This window comes from Mustelus asterias, chromosome 12, assembly GCF_964213995.1.
Source record: "Mustelus asterias chromosome 12, sMusAst1.hap1.1, whole genome shotgun sequence".
NCBI classification, from domain to species: Eukaryota; Metazoa; Chordata; class Chondrichthyes; order Carcharhiniformes; family Triakidae; genus Mustelus; species Mustelus asterias.
In genome coordinates, this window is record NC_135812.1 from 22,686,965 (window position 1) to 22,705,310 (window position 18,346).

Below are 18,346 nucleotides of genomic sequence, written 5' to 3' on the forward strand. Positions count from 1 at the left end.
TAAATCGGAAGGTCAGGGAAGACCTATAATATCCATGAAACATCTATCAGTTGAAGAGTAATGTACCAGTGGGGGTGGGGAGTAGTGAGGCAGTCTTCCTACAAGACTCAAGAGATTGAACTCTCTCCATACCTAGATCACACCCCTAGTCAGGAAGGCGAAAAGCAATTCCCCTCATTTCCATCTTAAAAGGAAGACCTCTTATTTTTAAACCATGTTCCCTAGTTTAACCCTCCCCGGCAAGAGGAAGCATCATCCGGGTGTCCACCCTAACAAGTCCCCTCAGGATCTTACATATTTCATTAAGATCACCTCTCATCCTTCTAAACTCCAATGCTAAAGGTCTGTTCGACCTTTCTTCATAAGGTGGGCAGCACTGCTGCCTCACAGCGCTAGGGACCTGGGTTCAATTCCAGCCCTGGGTGACTGTCAGTGTGGAGTTTGCACGTTCTCCCCGTGTCTGCGTGGGTTTCCTCCGGCTGCTCCGGTTTCCTCCCACAGGTGGATTGACCATTCTAAATTATCCCGTAATGTCAGGGGGATTTACAGGGTAAATCCATGGTTTAAAATTTTGAGTTTACTTATTAGTGTCACAAGTAGACTTACATTGACATTGCAATGAAGTTACTGTGAAAATCCCCTAGTCGCCACACTCCAGCGCCTGTTCAGGTACACTGAGGGAGAATTTAGCATGGCCAATGCACCTAACCAGCACGTCTTTCGGACTGTGGGAGGAAACCGGAGCACCGGAGGAAACTCACGCAGACATGGGGAGAACGTGCAGACTCCGCACACTCTGTGACACAAGCCAGGAATTGAACTCGGGTCCCTGGCGCAGTGAGGCAGCAGTGCTAACCATTGTGCCACCGTGCTGCCCCCATGGGGCTAAGCAGATAGGGCCTGGGTGGGATTGTTATCAGTACAGGCTTGATGGACCGAATGGCCTCCTTCTGCACTGTAGGGTTTCTACGATTCTATTCCACAATAAGATAAGCCCTTCACCCCAGGAATAATTCGCCCAACATAAACAAAGGTGGGAAGGAAGTGGAGGGGGCACCTCAACCGGGAGATGCTCTGCATGCATTGAGGGTACCCCACCTACAAGGTGCCTGACAGAACATAGCCCCCAACCACCCCCCTCCCCGCAATTCCTGGCCTCTGTGATCCCTCTCCACCTTAAAACCCCAGTCAGTAACTTACCCGAGCCATCATATTCCTCTTCAGCTTTCTTCTTTGGGCAGCACGGTGGCACAGTGGTTAGCACTGCTGCCTCACTGCGCCAGGGACCCGGGTTCAATTCCGACCTCAGGTGGAGTTTGCCTGTGTGGAGTTTACACTTTCTCCCCGTGTCTGTGTGGGTTTCCTCCGGGTGCTCTGGTATCCTCCCACAGTCCAAAGATGTGCGGGTTAGGTTGATTGGCCAAGCTAAATTGACGCTGGTGTCAGGGGGCTAGTAGGGTAAATGGGTTACGGGAATAGGACCTGGGTGGGATTGTGGTCAGTACAGACTTGATGGGCCGATTGGCAACCTCCTGTCATGTACGGATTCTATGATTCTTCCAGTGCCAGAGATGCCCACTAATTCTGGTGCTGCAAGCGTGAATCACGATTTAATTTAGTGTTTTAAGTGGGGAATTTCACAGTAACCTCATTGCTGTGTTAATGTAAGCCTTACTTGTGACTAATAAATAAACTTTACTTCACTTTAAAACTCATTTGTGATTTGTTTTTGTTTCGGGCAGTTCCCTTTTAAAGCGGCTGTCCCTTTTTGACTAGGTCCCTCAGTTTCTTTCGGTTAACTTAATTGTTTGACTCAAAAGATTTGGAACTGGCAGTAAGGATGGTCCAGCAACCCCTGAGGACAGAACTCCCTCCTGAGTGAGGGGCGGAGATCCCACTCTCCACCAATTTAGCCTGGGACCCGGGTTCAATTCCGGCCTCGGGTGGAGTTTGCCTGTGTGGAGTTTGCACTTTCTCCCCGTGTCTGCATGTAATGGCTGTGGGGAGGGCTGGCATGGTGCAAGGTGACCTTCTGGCAGGGTGGGGTGGAGAGAGGCAAGCAGTACAACCCCCCATAAAATTCAGCCGGTGGTCTCATCAGTGCCCTGTACAGCTGCAGTAAAACTTCCTCACTTTTATATTCCATTTCCCTGGCAGTAAACACCAACATTTCATTGGCCTTTCTAATCATTTATTGTGCCTGCTTACCAACGTTTTTGTGATTCATTTACCAGGACACCCAGATCCCTCTGCACCGCTGAGTTCTGCAATCTCTCCCCATTTGCATAGTATATTCTTTTTCTATTCTTCCTGTCAAGCTGGTCAAGTTCACATTATAACTAAAAGATAAAATACTGGAAAATCTCAGCAGGTCAGGCAGCATCTGTAAGGAGAGAAAAGAGCCCAGATGACCCTTTGTCAAAGTTTCTATCCAAAGTTCACATTGTACTCCATCTGCTAAATGTTTGCCCACTCACTTAACTTATCAATATTCCTTTGCAGACTCTTTACCTCCTCTTGACAACTTATTTTCCTACCCATATTGGTTATTTAAAATGTATTTATTAGAGTCACAAGTAGGCTTACATTAACACTGCAATGAAGTTACTGTGAAAATCCCCTAGTCGCCACACTCCGGCGCCTGTTCGGGTACAGTGAGGGAGAATTTAGCATGGCCAATGCACCGGACCAGCATGTCTGTGGGAGGAAACCAGAGCAAACCCATGCAGACACGGGGAGAATGTGCAGACTCCGCACAGACAGTGTCCCAAGCCAGGAATGGAACCCGGGTCCCCGGCGCTGTGAGGCAGCAGTGCTAACCATTGTGCTACCGTGCCACCCAGTTACTATCCATTTGCTCCCTTCACCCAAATCATTGATATAGATTGTTTTAAATAGACAAAATTGAAAGATTTATCAATTGGATTGCTTTTTTTTTCAGATCCCATCTCGGGTTAGATTTTTGATATTTAGTTGAATTTATTTTGCTAACCACTCCATTTGCTGTTTTGGAAAATACTAATTGTAATGTGATCTTTTTCAGCAATAATAATTGTATTTGATGTCAATGACATAGCATCGCTGGGTCATGTAGAGTAAGTAACAAATTGATTTTGCTTTACCTATCATTTCATAAACTTTCAAAACAATCCATGCTGTTGCTTCTAAAAATGTCAGCCTATTTCCCTTTCGCATTTGGATTGTTGAACTTGTGATAATCACAGCTCTGGTGTGCTTATTTTAATGGTATTAATAGAATCATAGCATCCCTACAGTGCAGAAGAGGCCATTCAGCCCATCGAGTCTGCACCGACTCACCAACAGAGTATTTTACCCAGGACATCTACCCCGCCCTATCCCTGTAATCCCACACATTTACCATGGCGAATCCCATCTAACCTACACATCTTGGGACACTAAGGGACAATTTCGCATAGCCAATCCACCTATCCTGCACATTTTAGGACTGTGGGAAGAAACCGGAGCACCCAGAGGAAACCCACGCAGTCACAGGGAGAAAGTGCAAACTCCATACAGTCTCCCAAGGCTGGAATTGATCTCGGGTCCCTGAGGCGGCAGTGCTAACCACGGTGCCACTGTATTGAGGAAGACATTGGGGGCAATCTTATCAAAAAAAATTAAAGTGCCAAATGAGCATGAAAACGGGAGAGAATCGTGCTGTTTTTTTGGGCGAGATAAAAATCGAATCTTAACTGACTCTGTCAAAAAAAATGAGGCCAAACTTGTTTCTCACAAGCAGGGAGACGGGGTGGGGCATAGCTCACAGAAAAGCTGGCAGATAGCAGCAGAGGGCACCATTGCGCATGTGCAGATCTCTGTGTTCTGTGAACTGATCTTCCCCACCCGCTACTGCAGAGCTTTGCAGCTGAAACCCCCCCTCCCCTGCATGCACAGACCAGCCGATCTTCACTTGCAGATTGGCAATGATTCACCCCCATCCAACGATTGCTGTTGAAAGTGGCAGATTAGGGAGTATCAGAGCAGCGTTTGGTGGACAGCGGGGTTGGAAGTTGGAGGCCAGCGATCAGTGGGGAGGTGGAGGCCAGCAATCACAGGGTGGGTGGGGGTGGGGGTGGGGGGGGGGGAGGGGGAGGTGGGGGCCAGCGATCGGCGGGAGGGGGAGGGGGGTGGCTGAAGGCCAGTGATCGGGTGTGAGGGGGGCAGTGGGGAGTAAGAGATCTCTCAGTGTACTGTCTGCACTTCCACAGTGCACGAGAGATCGATGCGTGCACAAGAGATCGACACATGCATAATGGCATCATCTGGTCTGAGCAGCCGGCTACCCAGTGAGAACAGACTCTGTGCTCTTCCCCAACTGGCGTGAATCATACTTTGCCTTTTTTTTTGCACTAAATGCCAAAAGATTCTGCCTGAGAGCTCACCAAAAAAGTGAGTGCAAATCTCTCCTGTTTCCACGCTCGTTCGGCACTTAGATTTTTTTTTCTAAGATCACCCGCCCCGATCTTCAACTGAATATTTTTCATTAATGTAGGCACTGCTGGCTTAGCCAACAATTGTTGGCCATCCCTAATTGCTCTTGGGAGGATGATAGTGCGCCACCTTCTTGAACTGTTGCAGTCCCTGTGTTTTAGGCACACCCACAATGCTGTTAGGAAGGGAGCTCCATGACTTTTATCCAGTGAAGATATAGTTCCAAGTCAGGATGGCGTGTGTTTTGGAAGGGAACTTGCAGATGGGTGGCATTCCCATGTGCCTGCCACCCTTGTCCTTCTAGTAGAGGAGATCCCAGATTTGGAAGGTGCTGTCAAAGGAGCCTTGATGAGTTGCTGCAGTGCATCTTGTATATTCAACTCAGTATGTGGCGATGAAATGTTGTCCTAAGTTAAGCAAGACACCTAGCCTGTTTTACATTGTGAAGAAGAATATTAACAACTTAAATGGAAACAGAAAGTCACATTTTATTTCTTTGTGCTTCAAGATGTGAGAATCACTGGCAACCATATATCCCTAATTACCTTTAAACTGAGAATTTTGCTTGATTATTTCATAAGGCGGCTAAGAGTCAACCACATTACTGTGGGTCTGGAGTCTCATGTTGACTAGACCAGGTAAGGACAACAGGTTTCCTCCCTGCAGGGTGGGCCTGATGGGTTTTTATAACCACACAGTAGTTTCATGGTCATTATTAACAAGATTAGTATTTTGTTCAGGGTTTATTAATTAATTGAATTTAAATTCCTCCAGCTGCTATATTGGGATTGGAACTTGCACCTCAGAAGCTTTAGTCAGGCCTCTCTGAATCTCTCCAATAAAAAGCCAAAAGTGCTGGAAAAATGCAGCACGGCTAGAGCATCTGTGAAGAGAGAAACAGAGTTAATGTTTCGAGTCCAATAGGACCGTTCTTTTGGATTACTAGCCCAGTGACATGACCACTTTGCTACCATCCCCACCCACACCGCTGCAGCTGCTAGCTCCTGGCCTCCAGTTCTGACGCAGGAGGATACACTCACCGATTTGTTGACATGTATAAATAGGACATAAATGTAAATCGGGGAATTACCAAAGTATATCTTGCATTTCTATCCTTTGAACTCTGGTTGCAGAGGCTGTCTATTAGACAGGCGTCTAGTGTTCTCCTCACAGTAGTGGATAGGGACGTGATTTTTTGTTTTGCATCTGGTTTGGCCTGTGCCAAGTGCTAATGGAGCATAACCTCACAGAGACGGTAGAGGATACCCCAGAGTTTCGCTTTTGCAGGCAACACGGAGGCTACATGCATCTGCACCAAAACCAGGCCTTGCAACCCTGATAGCTAATCTCCAGCTCCAAGGCTAGTGGGTGAGCTTGTATATGTAAATCTCCATGGGTGATGAATGACCCACTCCTCCCTGGGAAACACTCTAAACAGCAAGGGCACAGAAAGCGTACACCATTAAGTCTGCAGGTCTAATGATTAGATTTGAAATCCCAATCTTTGGCACTTTGGATGTTAGGAGGTAGATTATTTGACTGTGTGACAATGGATTTTTCACCTCAGAAGCACTTTTTAATTTCCCCAACCTTTGTCTGCTCCTGGACCCTTCTTGTTAAATTATATAGAATATTCAAACAATTTTTGGGCGGCACGGTGGCACAGTAGTTAGCACTGCTGCCTCACAGCGCCTGGGACCCGGGTTCAATTCTGACTTCGGGTCACTGTCTGCATGGAGTTTGCACATTCTCCTCGTGTCTGCATGAGTTTCCTCCCACACTCCAAAGATACGTGGGTTAGGTTGATTGGCCATACTATATTGGCAGGGAATTAACAGGGTAAATATGTGAAGTTACGGGAATAGGGCCTGGGTGGGATTGTGGTCGGTGCAGACTCGGTGGAGTGAATGGCCTCCTTCTGCACTGTAGGGATTCTATGATTTTTGGTTGTACTTTGTTTAATGTAGAATAGCACATGGTTTATGTAACAATGAAACAGTGGCTAGCACTGCTGTCTCACAGCGCCAGAGACCCGGGTTCAATTTCAGCCCTGGGTGACTGTCTGTGTGGACTTTGCACGTTCTCCCCATGTCTGCATGGGTTTCCTCTGGGTGCTCTGGTTTCCTCTCACACTCCAAAGATGTGTTGGTTAGGTGGATTGGCCATGCTAAATTGCCACTTCGTGTCCCATGATGTGTTTGGGAATTAGCCATGGTAAATGGACAGGGTTACGGGGATAGGACAGAATCATAGAATGCTGCAGTGCAGAAGGAGGGCATTCGGTCCATCAAGTCTGCAACGACCACAATCCCACCTAGGCCCTATCCCCGTAACCCCATGCATTTACCCTAGCTAGTCCTCCTGACATTAAGGGGCAATTTAGCATGGCCAATCTGCCTGACGCGCACATCTTTGGACTGTGGGAGGAAACCGGAGCACCCGGAGGAAATCCACACAGGCAAGGAGAGAACGTGCAAACTCTACACAGACAGTGACCCAAGCCCGGAATCGAACCCAGGTCCCTGGCGCTGTGAGACAGCAGTGCTAACCACTGTGCCACCGTGTCACCCCAGGGGTTAGGCCTGGGGTAAGATGTTCTTTCGCAGAGTCAGTGTAGACTCAATGAGCCAATGGCCTCCTTCTGCACTGTAAGGATTCTATGGTTCTGTGATAACAAATCAAACTAGTTTTCAGATTAAAAGCTCAAATTCAGTGGTGGAGCATTGTTATTTATGACTCTAAGTGTTGTCACCTTTATCCTTTTAATAGTTGGCTCTCTGTTCCTTTTTTCCCTCAGACAATGGTTAAAAGATGCCCTTAAGGAAAATGATCCTACCTCGGTATTGTTGTTCTTAGTTGGGACCAAGAAAGACCTTAGTGTAAGTAGCAAGTGCCTCTCGTTTGCAGAGAATTCATTAAAATAGAGATTATTCCAGTGTTCCAAGGCTTACATTTTAAAAGTTAGGACTTCATATACTTGAAGAACACAGGAACAGGAATAAACCATTCTGCTCCTATCTACCATTTATTTAGGTCATGGCTGATCTGCCTTAAGTTTCATTAACCCCATTTCCTTGTTAACCTTGGCTAACAAATATCTATCAACCTCAGTCTTCAAAATGTTTTTTGATTTGATTGATTATTGTCACATGTATTAGTATACAGTGAAAAGCATTGTTTCTTGCGCGCTATACAGACAAAGCATACCGTTCATAGAGAAGGAAAAGAGAGAGTGCAGAATGTAGTGTTACAGTCATAGCTAGGGTGTAGAGAAAGATCGACTTAAAATAAGGTAGGTCTATTCAAAAGCCTGATGGCAGCAGGGAAGAGTTTCAATTAACACAGCCACCTTTGGGAAAAAGAATTCCACATCTTCACTGCACCACTGTGTCATTGTTCCTTCTCGTCTTTGATATACCATTACTGTTACTACTTTACATTTATGATTTTTTGTCTTCTTATCCTGCCTTGCTTATTCAAAGTAACATTTAAGGTTTGGCTAGCTTTTTCCCAATCTGGCCACCAAGAGACATTTCTACAAGAAACAATGGTCACATCCATATGATGTTAGCAGCCTGGCAGTCGCTTCACACAGACTTCAACCATGTTACTTGGGAAGTCGCAAAGGGGTACATTAAAGGAAGCCGACATTTAGAATTGGCCAAGCCTCCCAGTTGGTCTGACCACTCGATAGGTCTTATTTCAGCTAGAGAAATAAGATTGATCTTCCCTTTGACATTATAGGCTTGGTTTGCGCCGTCACAGGGCCTGACCAAGCCGGCAATGCTGACCACACGGAGATAGGGACATCAGGCGGGATTTTCCAGTTATGTTCGCCCCAAAACTGGAAAGTCCCGCCCGATGTCAACAGACCTTTGCCCCTCGCCCACTACAATTTCCGTGACGGGATGAACGGGAAAATTCGCCCCAGCATCTTTAAAGGGCACCCCACCCCCATCCCTCCATGGTGAGGAATACCTCCAAATGTATCGGGGTGACCCCTCCACTATGGAAGTATGGGGTTCTCTCCCCCCCCCCCCCCCCCCCCCCCCCCGCACCACGACCACCCCCAAAACAACCACTGTGGCAATATCTTGGGCACATTTTCGCTTCACTGCCATCATCCCCTGACTGTCATTGAACCCCTCCCCCCATACCCCCCTTTTCAGGCATCGCCCCCTCCGCTTCCCCTCAAGCATCATCATTCTCCAAAGGGCCCACCCCGGCACTGATCCTGGCACAGTTTGGACCAGCACCAGGGGGTAATGCCAAGGCATTGCCCGAGCTTATCCCTCTCCCCCTGGGAGCTACACCTACCTTGGCAACCCCCCAGTGGGATCCCCTCAACTGAATCCCATTCTTTTAAAGCTATTTTAATGTCGATGAGGTATGACTATTTAGTGAGGGCGGGGGGGGGGGGGATCATGGTGGGAGGGAAGTCCGTTAATAATATTTAAATGAGATTCCCACCCTTTGTGGGCAGCAACCTCATTATGTCACTGGCGAAGGGTGGGGGAAATGAGATTTCGCCGCCAAGAATTTCGTTTTCCTCCTCTCACGGGATTTTGCATGCACGTCCCCGTTTATGAGGCGACGCTTGCTTACTCAGGATAAGCGACTAATCTATACCTTGTGTTAGTTTCATAAACACTGTTCCCAGCCTTGGCCACAGGATGAAAATAAGACCCTTTCCATAACTAAATTCCAAAGAGCAAGATATGGTGAACTATAACTGTTACATTTTCTGTATGAATTGACAGAACACCATAGTGAAATTCTCCTTGCTGGCAAGTAACAAAAGCTTAAGATTTGAGTATTCACCGTGCATTGTCTGGTTAATCCTCAACAATATGAGTGTGTTGGCCTGGTATTTAAATATGGTGCCGGGACCTTCAAACCCGCCAGCCGAGAGTGGGTGAACAAATCAGCTGCCAGTCTGTCAGGAGAGTGGGAGGGGAACTCGCCTGTGAATAATTAATGAGGTTCCAGGTGCAGAATTCGGTGCGAAGTCTCACCATTCGGGTCGGCGGAGCCCGTTCCCGCGTTTAGTTTCAAAGTGGGGAATTCCACCCTATGTCTCAACTTGGCTGAAAGTCCCACAGCAGAATCTGTCTCATATTTTGGATGCAATATTTACACAATGTGTCATTCCTTTACAGTCAGTCGCCCAGTACAACCTGATAGAGAAAGATGCCCTCAAAATTGCCAAGGAAATACAAGCAGAATATTGGGCAGTGTCGTCTCTAACAGGTGAGGAAGAAGTGAGTTGAGCTGAGTTTCAAGGTGATAAAAGCAGCAGATGTGCAATCTATAACATCTGATATTGTCAATTTCTTTATAAAATGAAAGTTAAGAGATTGTATTATTGGAGGAGCGAACATTTCCGATGTGAGATAATTTAAATTTGTGTGATGTTATAAGCGGGTAAGTTTGGATCTTCCGCACATCATTCATCTTTCCCAATCTAGCCCATCATTAATGGGGTGGCACAGTGGTTAGCACTGCTGCCTCACAGTGCCAGGGATCCGGGTTCAATTCCAGCCTTCGGTGAAACAGTCTCCCCGTGTGTGCATGGGTTCCTCCGGGTGCTCCATTTTCCCCCCCTTTGGAAACCGGGTGCTCCAGTTTCCCCCCCTGCAGTTTCCAAAGATGTGCAGGTTAGGTGGATTGGCCGTACTAAATTGCCCCTTAGTGTCCCAAGATGTGTAGGTTAGGGGGATTAGCGGGGTAAATGCATGAGGTTAGGGGGATAGAGCGGTGGGCCTGGGAAAGATGAGTTGGTACAGACTCGATGGGCCGAATGGCCTCCTTCTGCACTGTAGGGTTCTATGAATTCTTCTTCCAAAGGAAATGAAAATTAAGAAAGACGTATAGTGGGCGGTTGATTCGATGTCGCCTTTTCTACCCTATCAACAAAATGATAATCACCCTCAGTGACTCCATTAACCTTATTTTCACGTTTGTTTTAAAAAGGGATTGTGACCTTTTAAAGTTCCAAGTTATTATTGTGGGATTGACTGTATCTCATGTACTAACCAGATGCTGTGTATAAGCTTCTCTCCCTTATGGAAGCAGAAATACTCAACCGCGTTTGGCAGCATCTTTTGATTTGATTTGATTTATTATTGTCACATATTAGTAAACAGTGAAAAATATTGTTTTTTGCGCGCTATATAGACAAAGCATACCGTACATAGGGAAGAAAACGAGAGAGTGCAGAATGTAGTGTTACAGCCATAGCTAGGGTGTAGAGAAAGATCAACGTAATGCGAGGTAGGTCTATTCAAAAGTCTGATGGCAGCAGGGAAGAAGCTCTTCTTGAGTCGGTTGGTACGTGATCTCAGACTTCTGTATCCTTTTCCGACAGAAGAAGGTGGAAGAGAGAACGTCCGGGAGTAGAGGATTTTGGTACAGACAACACTTAAACTGCAGTCGACTTGGGTACAAACAACACTTAAACCCAGAGTACTCAACTTCCAAGCTTTAATAACTTGTGCACAAGTGAGGACACGAGGCAAGCAAAGTATTGCCGGATGTTCTGTTGATTCATACAGAAAATCTAGCAGTTATAGTTAATTACAGCAAATGAGAAATGAGCAATTTTTCTAATCCTTCATTTGCATACATATCCACCAATCATAGCATAGCCTTTTGCCCTTTCTCATCCAATAGAAATTTGTCTCCTGCCAATCCTTCATTAATGTATGTCCCCATATCTTGCTATTTGGTAATCATCATGGTAACTTGTTCTTTGTTTTTATCCTGTGTCCTAGTCTTGGAATGCGGTGTTTATGCGGTGTGGGGTCTTTAATTATGCTGGCTTTTTCCGAGGCAGTGGGAAGTGTAGACAGAATCAATGAGTGGGAGACTGGTTTGCGTAGTGGACTGGGCTACATTCACGACCCTTTGTAGTTTCTTGCGATCTTGGGCAGAGCAGGAGCCATTCCAAGCTGTGATACAACCAGAAAGAATGCTTTCAATGGTGAATCTGTGGAGAGAGTAGCACAGTTGACGTCTCAAGTTCATTGTGACTTTTCTTTGGAATCCCACCCCTGTTGGAACCAGGACCCACCCTGTTTTATATTCTAACATTTCGCCATGATAGGGTTAATATTGAAATGAGAATGAGAGAACACTAGATTGTAGGGAGGTCATGCCAAATATCTTACATGTGTACCTGGCAGGGTTGATAGCATGTGCATGTGTGCTTTTGTGTGATGTTTGAGTGTATTGGGCAAATACTCATATATCTAGAGGTAGTACACATTGGTGACAAACTTGAACCAGTTTACAAATCCTTCCAGCCCCAATTCCCAGCTCACATCTCCAAATAATATATATTTTCTGCCTCCTCTTGCTCCATCATCAATGGCAGAGCCTCCCATCTAATGGTTCCCGTGCTGGGGAATTCTCTTCCAAAACATCCACCTTGTTGCATCTCTCCGAGGCTCAAAATGCCTTCTTAAAACCTCTGTTTTTGAGCAGTGCTCTATCATCTGTCCTAAACTTTTGCCCAATTCCTGTTTAGTGTACAAATTCAGCCCCCTCGCCCACCATTCCCCCATCATGCCTTTGGATGTTTTCCTACAGTATTTGCTGAAAGTCTGTTCAGGGAGTCTCCCAACCAGCCACTGTAACTTTGGTGGACACTGTGGATAAACCCTGTAAATTAGAATCCGCTGAGGAATTTCCTGACGATTATGTAACTTGTTGTCAAGACTAAGAAGACATGTTACCCACTGAACAATTCCAGTAGATGGTGCTCTTGAATTACTTTTCAGTAAATTGTAAATATTCCAGCTGGAAAATTCCAATGAGCCCAATATCTAAACAAAAACCTCAAGCAAACAGTTGATTTTATCAGTGCCTGTATTATTAGCCTGTCCTTCCTGAAATGAGTTGAATGCAACATTAATGGATTTCCACACAAAAATCCAACATTTTCCCAAAGGAATTGATTGCCATTTTGTGAATTTTACAAAATAAGAATTGTGTTTCCTACTTTTAAGTAACTTCCTGTCTACTCCTCCTCAGTGTGCTTGGATTTCAAGTGTAAGTAATGGACAGGAGTTTATTATGAGAGGCACTTTAGATATCATTGTATTGCAGGCAGATATACTGTTGAGAGTTTTTCATTTTCTGTTTTTTGCATGGGTCTGCCTGGCCCACACATTCCAACGAGTGACCAGTATTTAGGGATCTTCCACTGGAACTCATGAACTCTATGTTAAGAGCTAGAATCACAGAATAGAATCCCTACAGTGCAGAAGAGGCCATTCAGCCCATTGATTCTGCAGTGACTCGCTGACAGAGTATGACACCTGGGCCCTCTCCCTTGTCCTATCCCCATAACCCTATATATTCCGATGGCTAATCCATCTAACCTACACATCTTTGGACACTAAGGGTCAATTTAGCATGGCCAATCCAACTAACCAGCGCATCTTTGGACTATGGGAGGAAACCAGAGCACCTGGAGGAAACCCACGCAGACACGGGGAGAATGTGCAAACTCCACACAGACCAGAATTGAACCTGGGTTCCTGGAGATGTGAAGCAGCAGTGCTAACCACTGTGCTATTGACACTGTGCTGTCAATAAACATTTGTCTTTACTTACTTGCTAGCCTTAGGGCCTTGCCTTCTCCTTTTGGCAATTCCCCTCTATAATGGGGTTCCCAAAACTCAATGGCATTGACATGTTGCATACCTCTTGTGCTGCTGTGTCCAGAAGATAGTTGCATGCTAATATGATATGTGCCAGTGGAATATGCTGTGGTTATTCAATTGAAAACTAAGATGTTCTTCTTCATTGAAATTAGGAGAGAATGTAAAGGAGTTCTTCTTCAGAGTTGCATCATTGACCTTCGAAGCCAATGTACTGGCAGAGCTAGAAAAGACTGGCCCCAGGAAGATTGGGGATGTTGTGCGTAAGTATAGGATTAATTCAATACAATATCACTCGTTTTCAGTAGTAACTATTCAGCACACAGTGGTTATAAATAGCAGCAACAATGAAAAAGGAGATTCCTTTGATAATGTGGAGAAACTGATTAAATATCTATTTTAAAAGATGCGATTGCTCCCCACACAGTGAGTTCCTCATCTTGGCTGGGTTGTCAGATGTGAGGCAGGAATGGCAAATTAAAGTGAGCAGAGAGGTCTCCATGGACCTGCTAACAGATACTGTTGTTTAGCAGTGATAGGTGATCCCTAACTACCCTGTCAACTGGCAAAATGGGAAAGTGTGTTCATCCAGAAGGAACTCTTCCAGTGTAGACAATAAAAATATAACTAAGCTTACTCCAACTTATAAATCAAAAAGGTTTAATAAAGACACTTCATTACTCCAAACTTGAGGCCTCACCTTGGGCCATTCCAAGCAATTTAACAATTACCAACAGGTTCTTATTTATACTGAGTCAGCTGGTCATCTGATCATCACATCATTCTGTCATTGGTTACATGGTTTACTGGGTCAGCTGACCCTTACAGCTTGTTACCATTGGTCATATAACAACAGATCCAATGTTATCACCAGTTACATTCTAACAAAGTGTGCTGACAATGGGGAGAGGAAAAAATAAAAAAACCTCTAGTGTGGGACAGTTGCACAGTGGTTAGCACTGTTGCTTCACAGCGCAGGGACCTGGGTTTGATTCCCGCCCTGGGAGATTGTCTGCGTGGAGTTTGCATGTTCTCCTGTGTCTGCGTGGGTTTCCTCTAGGTGCTCCAGTTTCCTCCCACACTCCAAAGCTGTGCAGGTTAGGTGGATTAGCCAAACGCTAAAATTGCCCCTTAGCGTCTAAAGATATGTAGGTTAGGTGGATTGGCCATGGTAAATGGGCAAGGCTACAGGTGATAGGGTGGAGGGGAGGGCCAGGGTGGGATGCTCTTTCAGAGAGTTGTGCTGTCTAGATGGGCCGAATGGCCTCCTTCTGCACTGTAGGGATTCTACAATGCTACTTAAAATATCAATCAAGGTGGGTGCGCAGCTAAGGGTCATTTTCAATGTTGTAACCTGGGCAATAATTTAGATCGCACTCCCATTCTAGAAACACATGTATTTTTTATTTCAAAAATTCTGCCTGGTTCTGGAGGCTCTGCCAGTTTAACGGCAAAGTGATGGAAGTGAAAATAAACCTCAATGGGACCATTTATTTTAGTTGAGATACACAACGTGTAGTTAGCATGTAGCGAATAACCATTGCCCACCCGTCATTACAATGTCATGAGGCCTGTGGCAAAGGCCTCATTTATTGATGTTTGGCCTCAAATTGGCACTGCTAAGCAGCTAGCTTCCAGGAGAATGTGTAAAATCGGCTGGCTACAGTTAAACTGGGTTGGGGGGAGGTGGTGAGCAGTATGGGGCGGACTCGATGGGTTGTGTATGTTTCACTCATTTGTACTTCGATTGTAAGTCCTGCATATGAAGTAGGAATCCTGTTTACATATTACAAATGACATCCCAAATCAGGATTCCACCCAAGATGATAGTAGCCAAAATGCTTGGGTAGATTTAAGAACCCAGTGACATTCTCAAGCCTCGTGGGGGTCACTTAAAATAGACCTCGGTGTCACAGGGTGAATGGAGAAAATCTAGGCAAGGTACAGGGAGGGTGAGTTCAGAAATTTATCAATATTCTTTCAACTATAATCTGAATACCATGCCTCCGAACTGATTCTTGTTATAATAAAGAAAGCATAATAAGCTGAAATGTACAATCTTATCATTTTGTTTTTACAAATACTTTCTTTCTCTGCAGGCATCAGCAACAATGATAAAAACCGGTTCAGAAATACGAAGAAGTCCAAAGCTAACTGCTGTCAGTGACCGCCGCACTGCCAACCGAGAGAGGTTACCTGTTGCACTACATTCATGTTTAACCAAAGATTTCTCACGCCAACGAAATGTCAGCAGCCGCTCACTGATCACCTTTGGAATGCCAAACAACGCCAGAAGATGAAAAGGAAATGCCAGCCAGGCGAATGCCCAGCAAGAAACCCTGTCCACTTGAGATCATCTCCAAGACGGTGCTGTCAGAACTTTTCCACGTGTGTCAATCGTGGATCACTTTCCAATTACCAACTGGAAAAATGTAGCATTCCCTTGTACGTTGATGCCAACTGGGTTGAGCTCTGTTAGAACCAGGAAGAAAACCATTGTTGGGAATGGTCTGTGTCTTGCACCACCAACTTGCTTCAAGCTAAGAGCAAAATTAAAGAACAAAGCTCTGAAATAGAAACTGCAAGGCTAGTGTACATTTCAGTCGATTTCCCTGATTTTATACAAAAATAGACAAAAACCAGGCAGAGAGAATCGCACGTTCTCTGAAAGAGCATCCCACCCTGGCTCTCCCCTCCACCCTATCACTGTAGCCTTGCCCATTTACCATGGCCAATCCACCTAACCTAATCGCACGTGAGCTTATTCAATTGACTGTCCATTTGCTGTAATGGAGGTCAAATTGGATGGGCTCCCTTGCATGTTATTCCCCACTTGTTTTTCCTTGTATTTGTCTGGATAATCCAAGTGAGGACCGGGAAAATCTGGCCGATTTTTCACACTTATGTTAAGACTTGACATGGTTGCAAATAGCATCACAAATCAACGATATTCCCAATCCTATAACTGAACCAAGGTTTTTGTGATGTTTGTGTATACTTCAGTGCTAATGTGAGGAACTGCAGAGTTTTAATGTTAATGTGTCGAGGAGAAACTCACTGTTCATGTTTTGGGACGTCACTTGCATGTTTTTCAACACCAGAATCTTTAATCCTGCCGGCATTATAAGTCAAACCCAAAATCTAATTAGTTGTGAATCATTTTGAGATGATTCAACTGTCTGATGATCAGGACAAAATTGCAAGGTCTTTCCTTCCTCTTTCCTGTGTGTATGCGATAGCCTCTTGCGATGCCTGGCTTCTAAATTAAGTCCCAGTTTTAAAATACAAAACCATGTAGCTACTCTGCTGTTTGCCAGTATCTCCTGCAGCAGACGGGGGGTACATTTTCCTGTTCAGTCGGCCAGTGGATACTTATCCCTGGGTGCTAAGCACAGATGAGATGGTTACAGATCCAACGTCATGGGTCTCTGCCTCTTGACGTTGCTGCAGGATTTCTGGGACTCACCCTAATGGAAAAGAGAGAGACTGTAGTGCAGTGGGCAATGGGCATTTCTGAACCTTCCATCTTATTTCCTTGTTCCCTGGGAGGCACGGTACACAGTGGTTAGCACTGCTGCCTCACAGCTCCAGGGACCTGGGTTCGATTCCGGCCTCAGGTGACTGTCTGTGTGGAACTTGTACGTTCTCCCCGTGTCTGCGTGGGTTTCCTCCAGGTGCTCCAGTTTCCTCCCACAGTCCAAAGATGTGTGCGTTACGTTGATTAGCCATGCTAAATTGCCCCTTAGTGTCAGGGAGATTAGTTGGGTAAATATGTGAGGCTACGAGGATAAGGCCTGGGCTAGATTGTTGTTGGTTAATGGGCTGAATGGCCTCCTGCACTGTAGGGATTCTAGTGGGGGGTGGGGGTGGGGGGGCTGAGATTGAGGAGGTGTGGGGGTGTGGTGGAGCATAACCATTCAAGAGTGGGCTTGAAGGAACAAATCTTAAGACCATGGCCAGAATTTTATCATCCTGCCCGCCACGGGAATCGGAGCGGGCGAGGGTCGGACCATGGAAAGGTCTGTTGACCTCGGGTGGGATTTTACCGTTCCGAGATGAGCGAGACCATAAAATCCCACCCCATGTGTGTAGTTGCTCCTCGATTTTAAGGTCAGAGGAGGGCAGGCAGCAGCCTTTAGATAAAACTGTTTCGTCCCAAGGAAAATCATGCCAGGCATCAGCTGGAAGTGTCCTTGCTGCTTTTTTCAGGCTCTGCTGTGAAGTTAGCTTGTACCAGCTGCTGCATCCAGAGACTGACTTGTCCCATCAAATTGTGGTCGTACTGAAACATAAACCAATGCATTTCACTAGATGTGTTGCTGTGTCCGTCCGTCACCCGGACAGATGTACCAGGTACCTGTCGTACCAGTAAAATTGACACCATAGGCTTAGGAACACGGGTAGGCCATTGAACCCCTCAAGCCTGTAAACCATTCACATAGATCACTGGCTGATTTTCATTTACCCACCTGGACTCCTTAACCTTTAATACCCAACCTCACAAAATTCTGCCCATCAGATTTCAGATACTTAGAACTTTAACTGCACAGAATGAAACCAAAATAAAACAGTGTGAGAGAAAAACTCAGCAGGTCTTGGCAGCATCTGTGGAGAGAAACAGAGTCAATGCTTGGCATCTAATAGGATTCTCTAAAGGTAAACTTGCAGGTTGAGTCCGTAATTAAGAAGGCAAATGTAATGTTGTCATTTATCTCAAGAGGCTTGGAATACAAAAGCAGGGATGTACTTCTGAGGCTTTATAAAGCACTGGTTAGGCCCCATTTGGAGTACTGTGAGCAATTTTGGGCCCCACACCTCAGGAAGGACATACTGGCACTGGAGCGGGTCCAGCGGAGATTCACACGGATGATCCCAGGAATGGTAGGCCTGACATACGATGAACGTCTGAGGATCGTGGGATTGTATTCGTTGGAGTTTAGGAGGTTGAGGGGAGATCTGATAGAAACTTACAAGATAATGAACGGCTTAGATAGGATGGACGTAGGGAAGTTGTTTCCATTAACAGGGGAGACTAGGACGCGGGGGCACAGCCTTAGAATAAAAGGGAGTCACTTTAGAACAGAGATGAGGAGAAATTTCTTCAGCCAGAGAGTGGTGGGTCTGTGGAATTCATTGCCACAGAGGGCTGTGGAGGCCGAGACGTTGAGCGTCTTCAAGACAGAAATTGATAAATTCTTGATTTCTCGAGGAATTAAGGGCTATGGGGA

The 18,346-nt window shown here is 45.6% G+C and overlaps 1 protein-coding gene across 1 annotated transcript in view; it reads left to right on the top strand.

Annotated features, from left to right (window-relative positions):
- The window catches only part of LOC144501904 (ras-related protein Rab-34-like), a 56,663-nt gene extending 40,975 nt beyond the window's left edge, over positions 1 to 15,688 (top strand). The window contains exons 7-11 of the mRNA XM_078225939.1: positions 3,044 to 3,095; positions 7,250 to 7,331; positions 9,612 to 9,702; positions 13,274 to 13,381; positions 15,218 to 15,688. Of these exons, the coding sequence (XP_078082065.1) occupies positions 3,044 to 3,095; positions 7,250 to 7,331; positions 9,612 to 9,702; positions 13,274 to 13,381; positions 15,218 to 15,285 (401 nt within the window). The 3' untranslated portion in view covers positions 15,286 to 15,688. The remainder of the gene's footprint in view (positions 1 to 3,043; positions 3,096 to 7,249; positions 7,332 to 9,611; positions 9,703 to 13,273; positions 13,382 to 15,217) is intronic.
- Positions 15,689 to 18,346: the final 2,658 nt, after the last annotated feature.